Below are 19903 nucleotides of genomic sequence, written 5' to 3'. Positions count from 1 at the left end.
TTACTTAATTTCAAACATTAACAGCATAACAACACAATTTTCATTTTTTCCCCAAAATAAGGTGAAAAACGAACAGAAAAACCTCAGCATGACATCCGGCCATTTGGAAAACAAATTACATTGTTATGTAATAAACTTTTGGCTTTGAAAACAGACTAAATGTCTGCTATACAGCACAACAAAATTCACACAATTGTTTTTTCTACTTAATTTCAAACACTGCACAACAACTACACAATCATACTATGAAAAACTAATAGAAAAACATCATAACATCCGGCCATTGCCCAATTATGCTGTGTAACTTTGCATCATGATATTGAGTATCACATCTGTGATACAGTAGACCTTAAAAAGCGAAAGACATGATGGTGAATGGGCTCAGGCATAGACATTAAGAACTGGCCAGCAGTCAGACCAGGCCAAGAAATGGACTCTCAGTCAGGCCTCTGCATCATTTGTAACATCTTTCTGACTGGTGAGTTGTTCTATTTCAACGACTTCTTTTTGAGCTCCATCTTGTGAACTGTTACCGCTAGGAAAAGCACAGGATATTGTTTATTTTCATATGCTCACTAATTCAATTGAATACAAACAACATAGCAACAACAAATACAGACTGGTGTCAATAAAATTATTATATCAGTGACAAATGATTCGTGCTGCTGTGGATTTGCTGATAATAGCAGATTGGCTAAGCTTGGCTAATGTTATGCTACATTATAAAACACCAAGAAAAAATTAAATAATTCTGTTCTGGTTAATGTAAATGTAAAATGTAAATCAGGTTTCTAGGCCAAGTATACTTGTGTTTACAAGGAATTTGGTCTCTGCATTTATCCCTTCTGTGAATTAGTGAACACACAGAGCATACAGTGAGGTGAAGCACACACTAACCCGGAGCAGTGAGCCTTGTTACAGCGGCGCTCGGGGAGCAGTTAGGGGTTAGTTCGTTGCCTTGCTCAAGGGCACCTCAGCCATGGATGTGGGCATGGGAGAGCAGTGCTCAACCACTTCCCCCACCCACATTTTTTCTACTGGTCAGGGATCGAAGCAGTAACCCTTCGGTTACAAGCCTGAAGCCACAGCTGCCCACAAAAAAATCTCTCACAATTTATGTGTGACTGATACTTTGGGCTTAGAAAGAATACAAGTGCTATTGATTGCAGTTTGAAAGCACTGAAAAAATAGGATGGTACCTTTCATGCTTCACATGCTCATACTTTTTCTTTCTATAGTTTTTTTTCTGCAGTCATCCTAAGCAAAACCAGATCACAGATGAAAGTACCCTAGAGGAAATCAATGTAAGTGGTTAGTTGTTAGGAGCGCTCTGTGTTATTAATTCATCTCTCTTCTGGAGAAGCTGCTTCTTCTTTCAAACAAGCAAGGGTTATACCTTTGCTCAAGAAAAGTACACTCAATTCAGCTGATAAAAAGAACTATAGTCCTCCCTTCTTGTAAAAGGAGAATGAGGAAATGGTGTTTAAGCAAGTTTCTGAATTAGCATCTCAGAACAACCTACTAGACCCTAAGCAGTCTGGATTCAAGAGCGGTCATTCTACTGAAATGGCTCTTTTATTTGTGACTGAAGCATTGAGAGTAGCCTTAGTTCAAAAGTGTAACTGCTGGTACTACCGGCCTCTTCTGGTTATCCAGCCAGTGTAAACCAGTGGGATCAATCTGGATCAGAATTCCCTGCGTCACGACAGAAAAACAACAAACATTATTGTCATACCTTTCCATGAACCATGATGTCAAAACGAATTCCATACACCTTGTACAAAGTCCTGTAGGTCTGTCCAGCAGCATTCTTGTAATAGCGGGCATATCTGTAGAGGCAATCTGGCCAACTGTTAATATGTACAGCATACAGGACACACAAGGTTAACACGGTACTGACTTAGAGGAGACAAACACAGCCTGTCCTGAGTCAGGCTGGAGGATCTACCTGAAGTTGTAGCCTGACGTGATGGAGCTGAAAGAGGTGTTCATGTCCAGACGGGTGAAGCTGTATCTGGGATGGCAGTGCGACGATCCTTTGTCCAGATCACAGTTCCAGTCGATCAGGATTCCTGGTCCTGTGTATTTTCACAGCTTTCTATCAGAGCCAGCATTATAGTTTTTTTTTCAGCAATTTCAGCAACAATAGCCTGTCTGTTGGATTGGACCACACTGACCAATATTCGCTCCCGTCGAGTGTCAGTGAGCCTTGGCTGCCCATGACCCTGTTGTTGGTTCACTATTTTTCCTTCCTTGGACCATTTTTGATAGGTACCGACTTCTGCAGACCGGGAACATCCCCGTAAGAGCTACGGTTTTGGAGATGCTCTGACCCGGTTGTCTAGCCAACACAATTTGACCCTTGCCAAAGTCACTCAATTCATACATTTGGTCATTTTCCCTGCTTCTAACTTTCAGGGGAAAAAATCAGTTGCTGCCTAATATATCCCACCCACTGATAGATGCCATGATAAGGAGATAATCAAGCACCAGGTTGCTCTTCTCACCCACGAGATGTTGCATCTCAGTAGACTGAAATTGAATTTCACATTCTAAAACTGAACTGTGTCAAACTGAAAGTGGAGAGTGAGATTTTCAGAGAGGATCATTTATGTATCAGAGCAAATTAATTCAATTTCCAAATATTAGATTCAGTTTCAGGCTTACAGGGATTCAGTCCCAAACTAATTAATTAAATTCCAAATATACTATTCAAATATTCTTTTTTTTTTTTTTTTTCAATAATGAGGTCCCAAACCACCAGGATGGGAAAAGGTTTCTTTCTACAAGTAATCAGAATGTTAAACAACAGCAAACACAAACACAATCTTGCACATAGTTATGTAACCTTTCCACATTTGTCTTTTCTGCTACTAAGTCCACATTTATTAATTTATTTAAGGTTTATTTAGACATGGACAGTGGACATTAATTAAGTAAATGAACATAAAAATGTAAATGCGCCAGAATTATCCAAATTATCCAAAATGACTATTTTGCATCTGTTGTCCTATTTAGCACACACTTTAATCTAAAGGGTATCCAAAGGGCAGGAATGGCGTAAAATGAGGAATAGCATTTATATATTGTTATTATGTAACAATAAACACTACTACATTCTACTACCAGAGGATGAGAGTGCGGAAGTTTAAAGCAACACCAAAGAACTTTCCCTCTGTCGCACGCACGCTATTTGTTTATCCAGCACTGGCTTTGCAAATAACTATGTCCACAGAAAAGGTAGAATATTTTGCATGACTTATAAAAGTACGATGTATTGCGACATCAGATGCAAGTCAAATTTGTAGTTTCTTATGTCTCATTCCATCGAACTACAGATCCGCTACCCGATCTGGCAAACTTACATAGTGCGGTTATAGCCGATAGAGGGCCGCGAAGCGAATGCAGAATTGCCGTTCACCCTGTTACGAGTTGATGAACCACTGAAACGATTTTGGAAACATTATTTTAAGGTACAAAAAACTCTTTGGTGTTGCTTTAAATATTAGTAAAAAGAGGGAAGAAAGGAAGTGCGTGGTCAGTGCAAGTTAGATGTGTTGGGTTAGGTTGATGGGTAGGGATGTGTAAGGAGAGAAGGTACTCTTGGAAGAGTTGGGTCTTAAAGAGCTTCTTGAAGATACAGAGGATAGCCAGTGGAGTTCAGTCAAGTTTAGTTGGAGGTGATGTTCCTTCATCTATGTGCATATATCAGAGAGACCGTGGCCAAATCTGGGCCACTGTCCTGACTCCAGTAGGAGACCTGGACAGTGGGACCTCCTCACTGGACAGCTATGGGGCATGTGTCTCTGAGCCATGCTTCTTCCTCTAAGGTGGCCTCATGGTTACTAGCATAGTTTGCCCAAAAGGGGATTTTTCAAGATCCCTCACTCACAACTCACAACATTCACAAATTCAGTCATTTATTCATTTATTTATTCAAAATAACAAAGTGGAAAAATGAACCAAAAAAGCATCAGTATAACATCCAGCCATTTTCAGGTTGATTTCAGGTCTTTGGCTGTTGCTCTGAGCTGTAGTTCAAACACTGTTTGTGAACATTTGTTGGAACTATGACTTGATCTGACAGCGTAGGTTGCACCATGAACTAAGTTTCGGGAACAGTTATGTCACAACTGCATGTTCCAACCATGTAAGTTGCTAATAAGGTGCTAACCATGCAGGGTATAAAGTATTATTGGGGGGGGTGGGGGGGGCTCTCTGGGGGCCTGCTGCCAGTTCTGGGCCAATACAATCGTCCAAACTCCAACCCAACCCCCCCGCGGGCCCCCTGTAACTGTGTAACCATCCTTTTTGGAAAGCACCCCCTAACAGAACATTAGAACAGTCTAATGAGTGGACTTGCAATCAGTTTGAAGTCTGCGTCATCGGAACATCTTCCTTATGGCGGAGCATCTTACGATTCTCATCTGAATCTGGTCCCCGTCCCTCTGGAGTTCCAGCTTGTGTACTGGTACCATCGCTAGGAAAAACACAGTTTATTTGTTTTCTTTCAATTTGACATGCAACACAACAACTACAAATACAGGTCAATGCCAATGTAATTATATTAGTGACAAACTATTGTTGTGGATTTGCTGCCATTGGCATATTGGCTGACACTGACTAATTTTGTGCTGCATTATAAACACATTTTATTGTAAAAAAAATTATACTTTCCACAGTCAAAGTTCTGTTTCTGCCTCATTTTAATCTCATAAAACCGGAATATTCCTCATTATGAAGCATATCAATACAGATGACTGGTACACTGGACTGATTTCAGACAGAATATTCTGGTCTATGATTGCATTTGGAAAGCTCTGAGAAAATGAGGTGGTACCTGTCTGATGGGCCACTCTTCGCAGATTCAAACTTTTTCTGTCTGTAGAGGGTCCTCTGTTTCATCATGTAAAGCAAGACCATATCACAGAGGACAGTACCCTAGAGAAAAATCATGGACATAAGTGCACCTGCTAATGACACTGTAGAGGCATACTAAGGACAATGACAACTATGAGGACTAAACTGTGTGAAGGCAGTGAGTCAGTTCAAAGGTAACTGGTGGTATTACTGGCCTCTACTGGTTATCCAGCCAAATTACATCTGACATGCTGAAAATGTCAACAGTGATAGCAGGATAATTTCCTACTTACAGCTCCCATCAGAGCAAGTCCCGATCCAATGTTAATTATGGTGGGGATGATATTGAACTTTCCTGCCTATGGGAACAAGTAAACCACTGGGATCAATCTCAGAATCAGTATTCCCTGCGTCACGACAGAAAAACAACAAACATTTTTGTCATACCTTTCCATGAACCATGATGTCAAAACGAATTCCATACACCTTGTACAAAGTCCTGTAGGTCTGTCCAGCAGCATTCTTGTAATAGCGGGCATATCTGTAGAGGCAGCAGAGCTACTGTTAATATAACAGGTATGGGCAGTGTATATGATACATGTATTTAAAATACATATTTCAAATACAACATAGTATTTTGTAATTTTGTGTTTTATTGGGTTGAAGAAAATAATGTATAAATCAAAATAATGTATAGTTGTGTATTTTTGTAGTTTAAAAATACTGACAAATATTTTTGATAAAACCAATACTTTCAGTGATGTGCAAAACCATGAATTTAGCCTGTAACTGGTGCTGACTTTGTAATTTGCCTAGACTTCTTGTGATCCGAAATTCCGATACTGAAATTCAGGAAGATGATCCAGTACAAGATACAATATACAGTTCACTGCATTTCTTACTTCCAGTAACTATATGCATGTGACAATAAACTTCCTTGTATCCTTGTTTGTAGGTTTATGACATGTGTCATTTGCAGAAAAACACTTTTTATTGTCAAGTGCTACTGTCATGTTGGTCAAAATTCACTGTTCTATTTCCATGCTGAACAGTTCTACTCTATACAACAAATAGGACTTATTTAGTCTAGTTTTTCTAGTTCTGTACCTGGGCCCCTCCTCTTCTCATATACATCCTCCCTCTTGGCCAGATTATTCGCAGCCACGGTCTTAACTTCCACCGCTATGCAGATGTCACTCAACTATATCTACTCCCTCTCCCTCTGACCCCCCACCACACTCCCTCACTGGCCTTTCTGACTTAAAATTATGGATGCAAAACAATTTTCTCAAACTCAACACAGATAAAACCAAAATTATGCTGATTGGCCCTAAAAGCGTGCTCTCCAAATCTCAGTCTCACACTCAACATCGATGGTTCACCTCTTTACTCTACCCCTGTTGTCAAAAACCTTGGCATTCAATTTGACTCCACCCTTAGCTTTGATCCTCATATCAAATCACTCTCCAAAACATTGCCCACCTCCGACCCTTCCTCTCTGTTAGTGATGGACAGACTTTGGTGCAACTCACTCACTCACAACTTTGCAACTCACTTTTCCTTGGTCTCCCCAATAAATCCCTTCAAAGACTGCAATACATTCAAAACTCTGCAGCCAGGTTCCTCACCCATACCAAACGATCTGCACACATCACCCCCATTCTCCATCAACTTCACTGGCTACCAGTTATGTCCCGGATTAAATACAAAGTACTACTACTCACCTTCAAAGCCCTCCACAACCTTGCTCCCCCCTACATCTGCAACCTCTTGACCTCTTACACTCCTTCTCGCTCACTCAGATCCTTTAACCAAAATATTTTGGCTATCCCCCACACCAGACTCTCCACCCTGGGTGGCAGGTCCTTCAGTGCCTTGGCCCTCAAACTCTGGACCCCCCCCACCCACACACACACACACCTCTTTGTGACTGTCCTTCTCTTCCTTTCTTCAAAGCACATCTCAAGACCTTTTTGTTTAATCATCACTTCTCCTCCACACCCAACACATAGCTCCATACAGATAACTTGTCTTTGTTGTATTGTTTTTGTTTGTTTATTTTGTTGTGTTAAAATATTGTTGTGTCTACTATGTAAAGCGATCTTGGTTTTGAGAAAGGTGCTATATAAAATAAACGTATTACTATAGTCTTTCCTTTGCACATTCCTGTAGAAGCCATTGCTTTCTTTATACTGTAACAATGTCTGTCAACAAATTGCAGAGAAAAACAGTAGTACAGGAAAATGTTGATACAAATCCAGACTCTTGCAATCAATCCCCCCCAACAAAATAATGTGCAAATTTTACGTAAATACCTATGCCACACAAAAAAGTGCTTCCTTGTGGGTTTTTCCATTAGGAATACTTAGTAATACTAGAATAAACTGTCATATTGACAACATGAGAAAGCAGTTTGACTACCAGTACAGTTTCATTGAATAAATCATTGCATAAATACTTCAATAACTTACTTACATAAACTAAGCATTTTGAGAAAGATGCAGGTAATACACTATGTTGTGCAGTTTGCTCTAATTGTTTTGAGAAATGCACTAACTCTTGTGCAAACGTTAATGTTGATTCAAGAAATGCACCAAAGTGACTGAGAAAAACTGTAATCAACAGAGTCAGAGTACTGATGGAATACACAGACAAATATGGAGGAGTTATTTAACACTCCCTTTAAAGAGTACAAAAATAAAGTATTTTATTTTGTGGCGTGGCTACTGTATTGACGTTTATTTTGATACACTTAAAATTAGGATAATATACATGACACAAGGCAATGACTCAGTACTGACTGAATGAAGAAAAATAGTAGCCTGAGCCTGTCCTGAGTCAGGCTGGAGGCTCTACCTGAAGTTGTAGCCTGCCGAGCTGACAGAGGTCTTGTCCAGACGGGTGAAGCTGTATCTGGGATGGCAGTGCGACGATCCTTTGTCCAGATCACAGTTCCAGTCGATCAGGATCCCAATGGCCCCACCCTGAGAGGACACATAGCGGTCTCGGTCAGTGGCCCAGAAAAAAGCTGCTGTGCGGTGCTCTGATGTTAGTAAAAATGCATGTGGCTGGTTGGAGAGTGGTCACATCAGGAAAATTATATTTCATTTGATGGACTCTGATGAAGACGTAACCACATCGCAGCGTTAATTTGCTGCACAGTTCTAAAATAAATGAAAAAAGCAATCTAAACATCTGTGTGCTCCAATGATCCTTTTCTTTTTACGTACATTTCATTTCAGTTTCAACTGGTATGAGTATGTAACTATGTAGCCTGTGTTGTGTAGCTATGTACAAGGTATCTGGCAGTGTAAGAACACAACGCATCTATGAAGAAATCTCACAACAAACATGACATTAAAGGAGAATTCCGGTGTGATATTGACCTAAAGTGTGTTGAAACATGATACCGAGTGCGAACGTATGTCTCATAGCTCATCTCGGCTTGTCCCCTGCACAAATCTGGCGCTAGTTAGCTGATGCTACCAACAGGTTTTCAACGGGGGTGCCTCGGGCATCGGCCTAGCCATGCAAATAAATCACTGTTTTACACCATTTACGAGGCTCAAAGTCACTTCATTGGTAGACTTCCGAGGGCCCTGACATTTAAAACGAGACATTGAGAACTTTGAAAAAGCACTGGTAGTTTATTTACAAGATGATATATACAGACAGTACCTTTAGGAAGTTTACCATTCGCCGCCATCTTGAATTTAGTCACGATAAGTCGAGCGACGAGTACAAATGAACAGGTATGATAAGGGATCAGATTCTAAAAAAAATCTGTGGAAATGCATAGATTCCAGTTGCTGCTAGCCGAGATGAGCTATAAAACATACGTTCACACTCGGTATCATGTTTCAACACACTTTAGCTCAATATCACATCTGAATTTTCCTTTAAGACAAAACCTCAAATGAGGAGTTGGGATGGAAGTGGCTTGCAGCAGAAAGAACAAATAGGCTTAAGTAGCTTTAAAATGCACCCTGAATGAATCTAGCCAATTAGATGTGTAGCAGAGGATCAGCTGAGCCATCCGCTGGTTGAGATCAGCTGATTGAGGCCCATGCTTGACTTGCCTGAGCCTGCCAGAACACTAGTGGTGGGGTAAAGTATCATACAAGCTTGGAAACACTGTGTTTGTGTATAGTTCAGTTACCTTTAACAAAGTGAAAACATATTTATACAATAAAGCTGACATACTGTGAGGCTGCATAAAGTTGACTCATAAGAAATACTGGCCTGACGAGCCAGACCCACATCAAAATGTAGCAAAACGTTGCAACTCTGCTATTAATCATTATCTTAACAGGCCTAACGCCCTAACCTCCATGGTGATGAAGTGCCTGGAGAGACTGGTTGCAGCTTACATCAACACACACGCTTTCCTGGACCAACTCCAGTTTGCATACAAGCACAATAGGTCTGTAGATAATGCTATCTCTATCGCTTTGCATACTAGGTCCTAAATAACACCTGTCAGGATGCTGTTCATTGACTACAGCTCTGCCTTTAACACTGTTGTACCATCAAAGCTGGTGTGCTGTGCTTCCTGACCAATAGGCCCCACTTAGTAAAATTGGCCTCTATACTGTAACAGTCGGCTGCAGAGAGCTGTAGGGGTGTGACTTTCGAAACCGACGTCTCGAATCAGTGTCGAGGCTTCGAAGCACAAGTGTTTCGAAACACTGCTTCGAAACGTGGTTCAAAACAGCCATGTCATGTGACCACTGCTTCGAAACATCGTTCAAAATCCCCATGTCATGTGACCAAAGTTAAGTGAACCTTCGGTGCATTTTACCGGTGTCAGCAGGCGTGCCCGCGCGTTCAGTTGACAGTGTAGTTTTCGCTTAAGCAATAACCATGATGGTGTAGTGGTTAGTAAGGGTGTTTTTTTGCACGGTAGCCCAAGCTGCTCAAATGTGGTTCGATCCTCGTTTGACTTGTAAGGTATTGTTTCAGATCGTATCTGTTTATGTTTTCTTACTTCACCATTAACCACACAGTTTCAACTAAACTCTCAGAATGGTCAAAAATCGAGTTTTTATAAGAAGAAAGTGATTTAGAGAACACATAGTGGCAGCAATAAGATTCTCTTTACTGTGACTTCATGTGGTCTCCCATCCAGTAATTGACCAAGGGCATGCTGCTTAGCTTTTGACAAAGACTGAACACATATAACACAGCGAGCCACGAACTTTAAAGACTACGTCTCCAATACGAAGCATTTGACAGATTTGTTTCACCCTAAACAGCTCTGAGGTGTCGGAATTGTTTCAAAGCTTCGGAACAATTCGGCACAATTGCTTCGAACGTTTCAGTGTTTCATAAAGCCTCTCTTTGCCCATCCCTAGAGAGCTGGACCGAGGCGCAGGGCAAGTGGAGGCAGTGCGAGTTTGAAGGAAAACCAGAATCTTTAATGCAATGAATTGTACAGCAAACCACATAACAACATCAATGACCGACAGGGGACTGAGGGGAGACAGAGGGTTTAAGTACACAGAGGTTAACAGGGCACAGGTGGAAGCCATAATTAAACTAACAAGGATCAGGTGAGGGGCAGAGACTCAGGCACATGGCAAACAAACAAAAGAGCACATGGCACAAGACACAGGAAGTAAACAAAGCAAACAGGAATACAAGAGGAGCAAACATGATGGAAAAACATTAGATGGGGAGAACAAGACAAGACAGGAACTGGAGCTGATCCTGACATTACCCCCCCTTTAAAAAAACAGGAACAGTCCAAACAGAGTGGGCGGAGGGGGCCAAGGCATAAGGGTGGGTGGGTGGCCAGACAGGGACGGCGGGTCAGGTGGACGACCCGGTGGGCGGCCGGGTGGATGGCAGGACAGGGACGGACAGTCAGCTGGAGCCTGCGTCGGAGGAGGATCAGGAACTGGAGTCGGATCAGGAGGAGGAACCAGATCCGTAGCGGGAGCTGGAACTGGAGCTGGAGCAAAAGTGATACCCGTCAAATTGGGTATCACTTTTGCACCCCAATTATACCGATTATACCGATTATACCGATGGTATACCAAGGTTATACCGATGTTTCCATCACAACTGATACACCGAGTGTGTAGTCGAACAGAGTGTATGCTGCCACAATTAGCTTCCACTGTAATAAATGGAATTGGCTACACCAGATGAGAGGGTTAGTCTTCTAAAATCATTTTTACTCTCCGCAAGCTTAATGTTTCAGTTGCACACTCGGTGTTGCCCAGCAGTAAGACGCGTGTGTGAAAGGAAGCTGTGTTGAGTATTATAGAAACCAACCTTTTGTTGTGCACAAATGCAACTTTTGCAAAAGCTGCGGCATATATCTAGCCCAGATCAAGTTTGAAGTAGCGCTATAGCCACTCTGGATGAGTGCAAAATGTCTCTGCGTCTCTGTGTCTTTTAGTAAAAGCCTAGCAGTAACAGCTACACTTTTATCATTTTATGATGTTGATATCCGTTATCTGATAAGCTGTTATTACTGTGAGGGAACACATAATTACATGAGACCCATTTGTAACAAGGACAATGCCATTATATACAATAACTTGTTACAGGAAGTGGCAACTCTATGGGCCCTATCTCGGCGATCTAAAACGCATGGTCACTCATGAATAGCTTAGGTCGTTAGGTTGTTGGTAAAAGACTATTCTATTGCCTATGAATATCATTTAGTATTTTCTTTATCAGTAGATCTACTTAGGTCTTAGGTCAAGTGTGCTTATTTAAGAACAACATACGTTGATCTGTGTTTTGGTTTAAAGCATATTGAATACTAAATCACTAAATTAATGTTTCATCAGTGTCTAGCTCTCCAAATAAATATGCTTCACTTACGCCTATCAGTAGGCTATGTCTACATTATCAGTTATCATTGTCATTCAAAAAACTAGCAACATTTGTGCCATTGCATTTTGAATATGCAGGATGCAGGAAGAATATGAGGGATGCAAAGAAGAATGGAAAGGCTACAGTGTCACCATGGCTGCCAACTCTCGCAACTGACAAATATCTCACTACCTCATGCCACACATACCTTTTTTCACGTCAACCTTTTACCTTTGTTTCTGTCAGAAACAACGTATGCTACATGTTTTCTCCATTGTCAACATGAGTTAAATAACTTGTGGTGATGTCCATGTTTGCTATCTTTTTCATTTTAGTTAAGCAGTTAAATGTGGTAGGCCTGAATGGGATAATTAAATGTTGATTTGAGGTAGACAGAAGATAGTTTAGTCTTTAGTATTTCTGTCTCAAAGTATGTTAAGATGGAAAACCCTGAAACCACGTTTGTGCTCTATACTGTAGCTACCATGCACACCCACCGTCCGTTTCAACGCACCCCCTAACAGAAAGTAGTTCCAACGTCCCTGCCTCACACAGGCTGCACATGCAGGGGGCAGCCGTGGCCCACTGGTTAGCACTCTGGACTTGTAACCGGAGGGTTGCCGGTTCGAGCCCCGACCAGTGGGCCGCGGCTGAAGTGCCCTTGAGCAAGGCACCTAACCCCTCACTGCTCCCCGAGCGCCGCCGTTGAAGCAGGCAGCTCACTGCACCGGGATTAGTGTGTGCTTCACCTCACTGTGTGTTCACTGTGTGCTGTTTGTGTTTCACTAATTCACCGATTGGGTTAAATGCAGAGACCAAATTTCCCTCACAGGATCAAAAAAGTATATATACTTATACTATACTGCATGTTTGGTGGTAATGCTTTAGCTTTGTGATGCCCTTGCGCAATACAGACAGGCTGCTGCCTCATTATTGAATGATGAAGAAGGAGTCACATTGTCTACTTGTGTAGAAGTTTGCTTACGTTTATAGTTAGGAGACAACTACCACACATTTACAAGGAATAGCTCTGTTGGTTCCCTTATGTTAAGAGCTATTGGTTGTTTTGGTTGGCTGACCCACAGCAGTGCTAACTGATGCAATTGACGTTGGTCTATGGCAAAGACTGCAACTGCAGTTCCAAGGCTAACATTAGCTGAGTAGGCCATACATATCTTGATGAGATGCACTGTGCTTTGATCTGACCAAGTTGTAGACTTTGTAGGTATAAGCAAAGCATTTTTGCCTTAAAAACCAAACAGATACTCAAGGCCATTTACTGATAGACCCCCATTTATATGACATCCCTGATGGTTTAGGCTATACTTGAATGAAGGCACAAGGCAAAATAATAATTATTAATCAATAATGATAATTTTTGTAAAATCTGACTGGCTATTTTGAATGTGATACTTTCACTGGCATAATGTTGTGAGACTGTATCATGATAGACAGCTAATGTGTGTGTGCACGCAAATTGTAGTGGGTCTATTTGGAAGAAAGCCCAGAGCCTTTTTTCAGCCCTAGTCAATCCCTGTTCATTACAATGAGCAAACATATTTAAAATAGCATTTTGATAACAGTCAAGAATAAATTAATTTAGTATAAAATCAGCTGAGAAACATTTTCCCCCTTTCAGTTATAGTCACTGGCAAAGCTTCCATCCTCATGTGACACGGTTTTACGTGGAAAAAAACTGTGAACAACGGCAGACTTGGAGACTCATTCACAGACCTAAATGACATCAAATCACCACAAAGCAGTTCTGCTTAGGGCACCCAAATGGCCAGCAGCGGCACTGAGGGTAAGTATAGATCACTTGCCAAACATTAACACAAAATAGTATACTCACTGTTTGAGCCATGTCCTGAAACCTGTGTCCAGTTTTGTTGATAATACCCCCCACACGGAAGATGGGACAGTAGGGATGGGCCGCCTCATCATAGATGCACTTCTGTAAATAAGTGTCGTCGTTTGTCTCACGGACATTTGATCTGGAATCAACGCAGGGCTACAATTAGCCTCACAACAATTCTCATTTTTCTAGTAGTTTTGAGTTACCGGTACTGCATCCTTTCCCAAGATTATAATAGTGCATTCTCTGACCCGAGATGACCATACTTACTTTGAGAAGCTGAATTTTGGAAATTTGATGAAGTTCTTGATATAGATGGTAAAGTTTTCAGCTTTTCCCAAGAGGGGCACACTGAAATAAAGAGGTTGAGAGGTTCATTTCTATACAGTTTTACTCTCATACTAAGCATCTGGCATTCACCTATTCGTGGACATGAAAACATGGTCTGTTTTATTGCAATAATTTTGTGTAAATATTACTGTTTTATGGAAGCTGGTGGAGTGGTCTTTCAAGCATTATTTGTTTACAACAAAAACGTCACTGATGTGTATACCTCACTGTTTTGTATATATTTACAAAGAGAAATGTCAGTGAAGTGTTGCGGTAGTAAAGAGTGGGCTCTCACTGGGGTTTCTGACTCCTTTCAACTGGACACCAGCCATGTATTTCACATGTTCCATTTGTTTCATTTCCATCTTTCAAGCACCGACCAGTCTTTATTCCTACAGTGTACAGACCACAGGTAAATAAAATAAAAAATCACACTTTCACTAAAGCAGACAACAATTCAGTGGATATGCTTTTACATACTTGCGGTAATTGCCTCCTGGACATTGAGTGATACAACAAATGACACTAAAGCCCGCCCAGGCACATATCCCAAACACCTCAAAGGTATAACACTCATTTCCTGTTTATGTAAGCAGCAAAGCATCTATATGTCCTGTTGTTTGCACCCCATAGTAACATGGCTAGTTAATTAAGACAGCCTAACTAAACACTCATTATATGATGATGAAGTACCATGACCAGCTGTAACTGCCTCTCCATGAAGGCAGTGAGTATTGTTCTGACAGCGACCATCAGGAACTTTAAAGCTCTATACAAGAATAACAAAAACATAAAACATTGAAATGATGCATCCAAACTTTACATTGTCTTGTCAGGACTGTGTGGTTTCAGAACACCATGAACAAAATGCAGGCCATGCCTGTTATGACTGGACTGAGGCTCCGTGTAGAGTTGGGATGTTTACATACCAGTTCACTGGCACTATGAAGTGCCTGAAAGATAGAGTTGAGTCAACCAGGGACTTACTGGTTTGCCTTATGAGGTGTAAGGTTTGGTGTGTTACAGAACTTTAGGTGGCTTAGACACTCAGGCGAGCATACACAAACACAACTTTGTCTCAGTATAAAATGTTAGTGTTCCCTGTGGTATGAAATCACTGGGATAGAAATACACCACTGGCACAGAAGATGTTTGTTTAGTTACGTATTGTAATAGTTATGTATTGTAAAGGCTACTTATGTGTTAAAGTTATTGTTAAGATTAAGTCCAGTCTGTCAGATGACATTTCAAGTTAAGAATGTGAACAGACAGGCTTGACAAACTGAGGCTGATACCTTTCCCAAAAATAGTGCTCCAGTTGATGTGACTAATTCACATGGAACACATCTCTGTTCAGATTTATTATCAGAATTCAGAGATACACAGGGAATGTAAAAATGTATGACAGCTGCCTGTTTGTTCACTTACCTCTGCACAGTTTCCTAGTGTCTGATTTGGTGTTTCTATGAAATTAGTTGTGATGAAAAGACTTGCTTCTCCCTGAAAAGACAAAAATGGGGAAAATATCTAACTACAGCCACCAATATTAGGCTTGTGATTAGATAAAATATATAAACAGCATTTTCATAAGGCTATTTGCACCCCTGGTACAATTAGCAGTGTATGCTATTCGTACCCTGGTGCAATAAGAAGTGAATTCTATTTGTACCCCGGTGCACACAGCAATGTGTCCTATTAGTACCCCATCTGGTACAAATATCAATGTATGCTATTCGTACCCCGGTGCACACAGCAATGTATTCTATTAGTACCCCGTCTGGTACAAATATCAATGTATGCTATTCGTACCTCGGTGCACACAGCAATGTGTATTAGTACCTCGTCTGGTTCAAATATCAGTGTATGCTATTTGCACCCCTGTGCATTTATTCTGGCATATTGAACATGTTTTTGTTGTTGTTACGTAACAGGGTGTGAATAGCTCAGCTGTGTAATAGACACTCTGAATAAGGTATGCTGTTTGCATCAATGTACAGTTAGAAGTGGCCTACTGCATGCTATTTACACCCTGGTGCATGAACTAGCTAATTGTTGCAATCAAAACTTTCGTTTGAGAACCAATTTCTTGTTCAAATTGCGCGCCTTCTCTCCAGAGACGTTGGTACACATGCACACTCACTCTGCCAAAACACATCACACGAGAATCGAACTCGGATCTCCCGCATGCCAGCCCTTGTCTATGACCACTGTACTGCTTCCTCATGGAAATAGTCTTTGCAGGTAAACTTATAGTTTATAGGCTTGAACGTCATATTCACGAAATTTCTGTTAACTAACAAACTGACGGTTGTATATGTTCACTGAACCAAGATTATGAAAATAAAACACAACTTTTCAATCTAAAACTTAATCTGAACAGATATAGTGCTGAAACCTTTCAGAATTCTTCACTTTCTGCTGACGAAAAACGAATGTCTGCCATGTTTTTTGTGCAACGTCTTTTTGTTGTTATGTCACAAGGTATGCATAGCTCAGCTGTGTGGCCAAGGCTATTCGTACCAGGGGTGTAAATAGACACTCCGTTAAAATTAACTTAACTAGACCAAACTTAACCAAATTAACTAGACCAAACTTAACTAAAATTAACTTAACTAGACCAAACTTAACCAAATTAACTAGAAATATAGCTGCAAGCAGCAATGTGGGGGCCAAGCAGGCAGTTCAGCAGGCCAGATTTGCCATGCAACTCAATGCTGTGGCATCAGGCATATAGAATTAAGCAGTCACAGCAAGTTCCATGCAAAACAACCCAAGATTGGCTGAGTTACAAGGTCAAGTTTCACATCAAAACATAACTGATTTTGTGTGGCTGAACCAGGGCTGAGTGTCGCCGCCCCCTCAACCAGCCAACTCACCGCCGCAATCGCCCCTGCCCGCCCCACCCTGCCCCACCCTTGCATGCACGCATTAGAATTAATTGAATGGAACTCGCTGTATCAGTTTCACATCAAAAATAAAAGATCGATTGAGATATGATCATGCTTGCTGTGATTTCAATGCCCCCATAGAGGTCAAAGGTCACCAAATTATTTGTGCATCATCAGGATGAACCAGACGAATCTATGGGCTGCCATTGACCTCCATTGCAGAATAATGCAGCAACTACAGGCCAAAATACATTTTTGCCAATTACAGAGCCCCCTAGAGGTCAAAGGTCACCAAATTTCTTGAGCGTCCCCCTGATTGGGTCCTGAGTCCATGCACCAATTTTGGCTTTGATAAATGCAAGGGTTGCTGAGATATGAGCTCACTTCCTGTTTGGCGGCTTTGCAGCAAGTTTCGATTGGCTGTTACAGCCGAATGCTACTGTCAAATGTTCCAAAAAGCAATGCACTGATAAGGCATGGTCTGAAGATGGTCTCTGCCAATTTTGGTGAGGATCCGCTGAAATTTGTGACCTGCGAAAACTTGTATGTGTTTTTGATTAAATCCAATATCGCGGCCGAATCAATTACGACGACATCACAAATTGGCTTGGGTCGGCCTAAGGACATTCAACAGTACTACCAGACACCACTAGTGCATTTTAATTCTAAGCAAAACTGCTGCTACAGGCCAAAAGGCATGATTCTTAATTACAGCCCCCTAGAGGTCAAAGGTCACCAGATTTCTTGAACGTCCCCCTGATTGGGTCCTGAGTCCATGCACCAATTTTGGCTTTGATAAATGCAAGGGTTGCTGAGATATGAGCTCACTTCCTGTTTGGCGGCTTCGCCGCAAATTTTGATTGGCTGTTACGGGCGAACGGTAATACTTCCGAAGACGAAAAGTGATAACTTTTGTGAGGCTTGGTCTGAAGATGATCTGTGTAAAATTTGGTGGGAATCAGAGAAAGTATGTGACCCCTGATACATTTTAAGGCGAGACACGGCAGGTGAAAACATCGTTTTTTCATGCACTGGTCAATTTCGAGATTTTGAGCTAGTATGTTACCTTAGCATGTATTCTATCACACTACTACAACAAAAAAGTCCGATTTACACATTTAGGTGTTTATTTCATTATATTGTGTCTACTCGCGCCTGTATATTTCTCCTAAATTCAGCAAAAGTTAGCATTCTAACCTTGCATGCACTCCCGCGACCGTGGTCCAAAACATAACATGTGTACTACCGTTGGAAAGCTCTGTTTTTCCTGTATCACGCTATGTGATCCATATATGGACACTTCCTTTGTATCAGTAACCAATCGCGAAAGTTCAAAGGAGAGTCTAGGCTGAGAACGGAATCTCATTGGCTGTCTTTCAAGGCTGTTTTATCAAAATGAGTTTCCGCTCACACTCTGAGCTCAAAAACTCCACTTCAGAAGCACGTACATACACCAAACTTTCTAGACTTATGCCTAACTATATGTCGAAGATTTCTACAGAGGGGTTTGTTGATATACTTTTCCTAGCCTGACTTACATGACATTTTATGCCTAAAAACATGGAAAAAAGCGATTTTTTTAGGGCTAGTGACATAATTTTCTGATTTACAGGATAACAAAAGTAGATATTCATAAATCCCTCTGTAAATGTTTCCCCATCTAATATCTGAACACAATGAAAACATAATTTTGAACTTGGCTGTATCCAATGCTCAGGTTTCGTGCCTTAAAATGTATGCAAATTAGCGCATATTTAATTAGATAATGCCCAATTTGCATATGTAAACATTAAATTACAGCAAACTTGTAATACATTTTTTTCTCATATTAATGTAAGTAATCAACTGGGGAAGTTTCATAGTGATATCTGCTTGTTAAAAATTTTACCCTATTCACCTGTAGTGTCTCGCCTTAAGTGTTTTTGATGAAATTCAAAATGGCGGAAAATCCATCATGGAAAATGACGTCATAGGGTGCGTTGAACTCGGCTTGGTCCAAGGATTCCAACGATACCTGACTTTTGAAAATCGGACCTACGGGTCAAAAGTTATGTGAGTGAACACACTTCCAACTTTGGCCTGTTGGTGGCGCTAGCGGGTTCAAGTTCCCGACATGAAACTTGGTGACATGAATCATGGGACCATCCCCAATTAGTGTGCCAAATTTCCCAACTTTTTACCAGACGGTTCTATGGGCTGCCATTGACTTCCATTGCATATAATAATAATAATAGGAAAACGTAGAAACACAATGAGGTCCTCGCAGCTTCGCTGCTTGGCCCCCAACTACATAATTGTCATAGCCTACGCCTGGACTTACATGAGGTGGGATAACATAGTCCTCTGGTCCCCACAGACTGAGTCCTGTGTCGCTGGAATTGGTTAATACAACCCCCTTCACTTTGGTGATCACAGAGCTCTGTATGGACTCCTCTGTAGCTTGGTAACCCTTCTTTGTTATAAAAACCCACCTATGCAAAAGACAACAGTGGACAAATGTTCAAATGAACAACGAGAAAGATCACTTCATATAACCAAGAAAAAATAATATCCTTGACGTCAGGTCCGTTGGGATAAATCCAAAAAGTCAGGAGTGAGAAAAGCCAGGACGCACAAAAACGCCAATGTGAATGTCAACTCATCTTCGCTGCCCGATACAAATCGGTACAAGTGATACAGATACAGTTAATAAATAGTCTGGGTTAATTGTATTATTTGACAAAAGAACAAAAATGTTAGGTCAAATACAAAAGTCGTTTAGCAGTAGCAGGCAGACTTACCCGATTAAGTATCCTATGATAGACAACTGAACAACTCTAAATAATACGCCAACTTTCTTATTTTCCGCAACAACATACTTTGCAGTTTTATAATCAAACGCAGAGAGAAAACAATTTGTAAATGTCGACATCCCCATTCTCGGGCGATGGTATTGGAATAAGGTCGGCTTCTGTGGGCGCTGCCCACACCAAATTCACTAAACTGTAAATCAAAAAATCAAAGTGAAACAAGCAACTGAAATGAAGTTCAACTGCACGTGTCCTCCTGCTCAGTCGTTGTATATCCTACCGGCTTAGTTCAGTCATTGACGAGTAGCCTAAAACCTACTGACCTAACACAACTTTCTGATCGTAAATTTCAC

General features: G+C 41.1%; 1 protein-coding gene across 1 annotated transcript; it reads right to left on the bottom strand.

Moving 5' to 3' along the window:
• Positions 1 to 3916: 3916 nt before the first annotated feature.
• Positions 3917 to 19903, bottom strand: p2rx8 (purinergic receptor P2X, ligand-gated ion channel, 8). The gene is made up of 12 exons (XM_042063436.1): positions 19542 to 19903; positions 19082 to 19232; positions 15302 to 15373; positions 14567 to 14642; positions 14169 to 14265; positions 13814 to 13894; positions 13541 to 13682; positions 7717 to 7844; positions 5308 to 5401; positions 5154 to 5219; positions 4841 to 4941; positions 3917 to 4480 (listed from the first exon to the last, which is right to left on the bottom strand). The coding sequence occupies exons 1-12, from the start codon at positions 19676 to 19678 to the stop codon at positions 4366 to 4368; spliced, it is 1260 nt and encodes a 419-aa protein (XP_041919370.1). The 5' UTR covers positions 19679 to 19903; the 3' UTR covers positions 3917 to 4365.

The sequence above is a fragment of the Alosa sapidissima genome, chromosome 15, assembly GCF_018492685.1.
Source record: "Alosa sapidissima isolate fAloSap1 chromosome 15, fAloSap1.pri, whole genome shotgun sequence".
Lineage (NCBI taxonomy): Eukaryota > Metazoa > Chordata > Actinopteri > Clupeiformes > Clupeidae > Alosa > Alosa sapidissima.
This window is presented reverse-complemented; position numbering and strand designations above follow the sequence as displayed.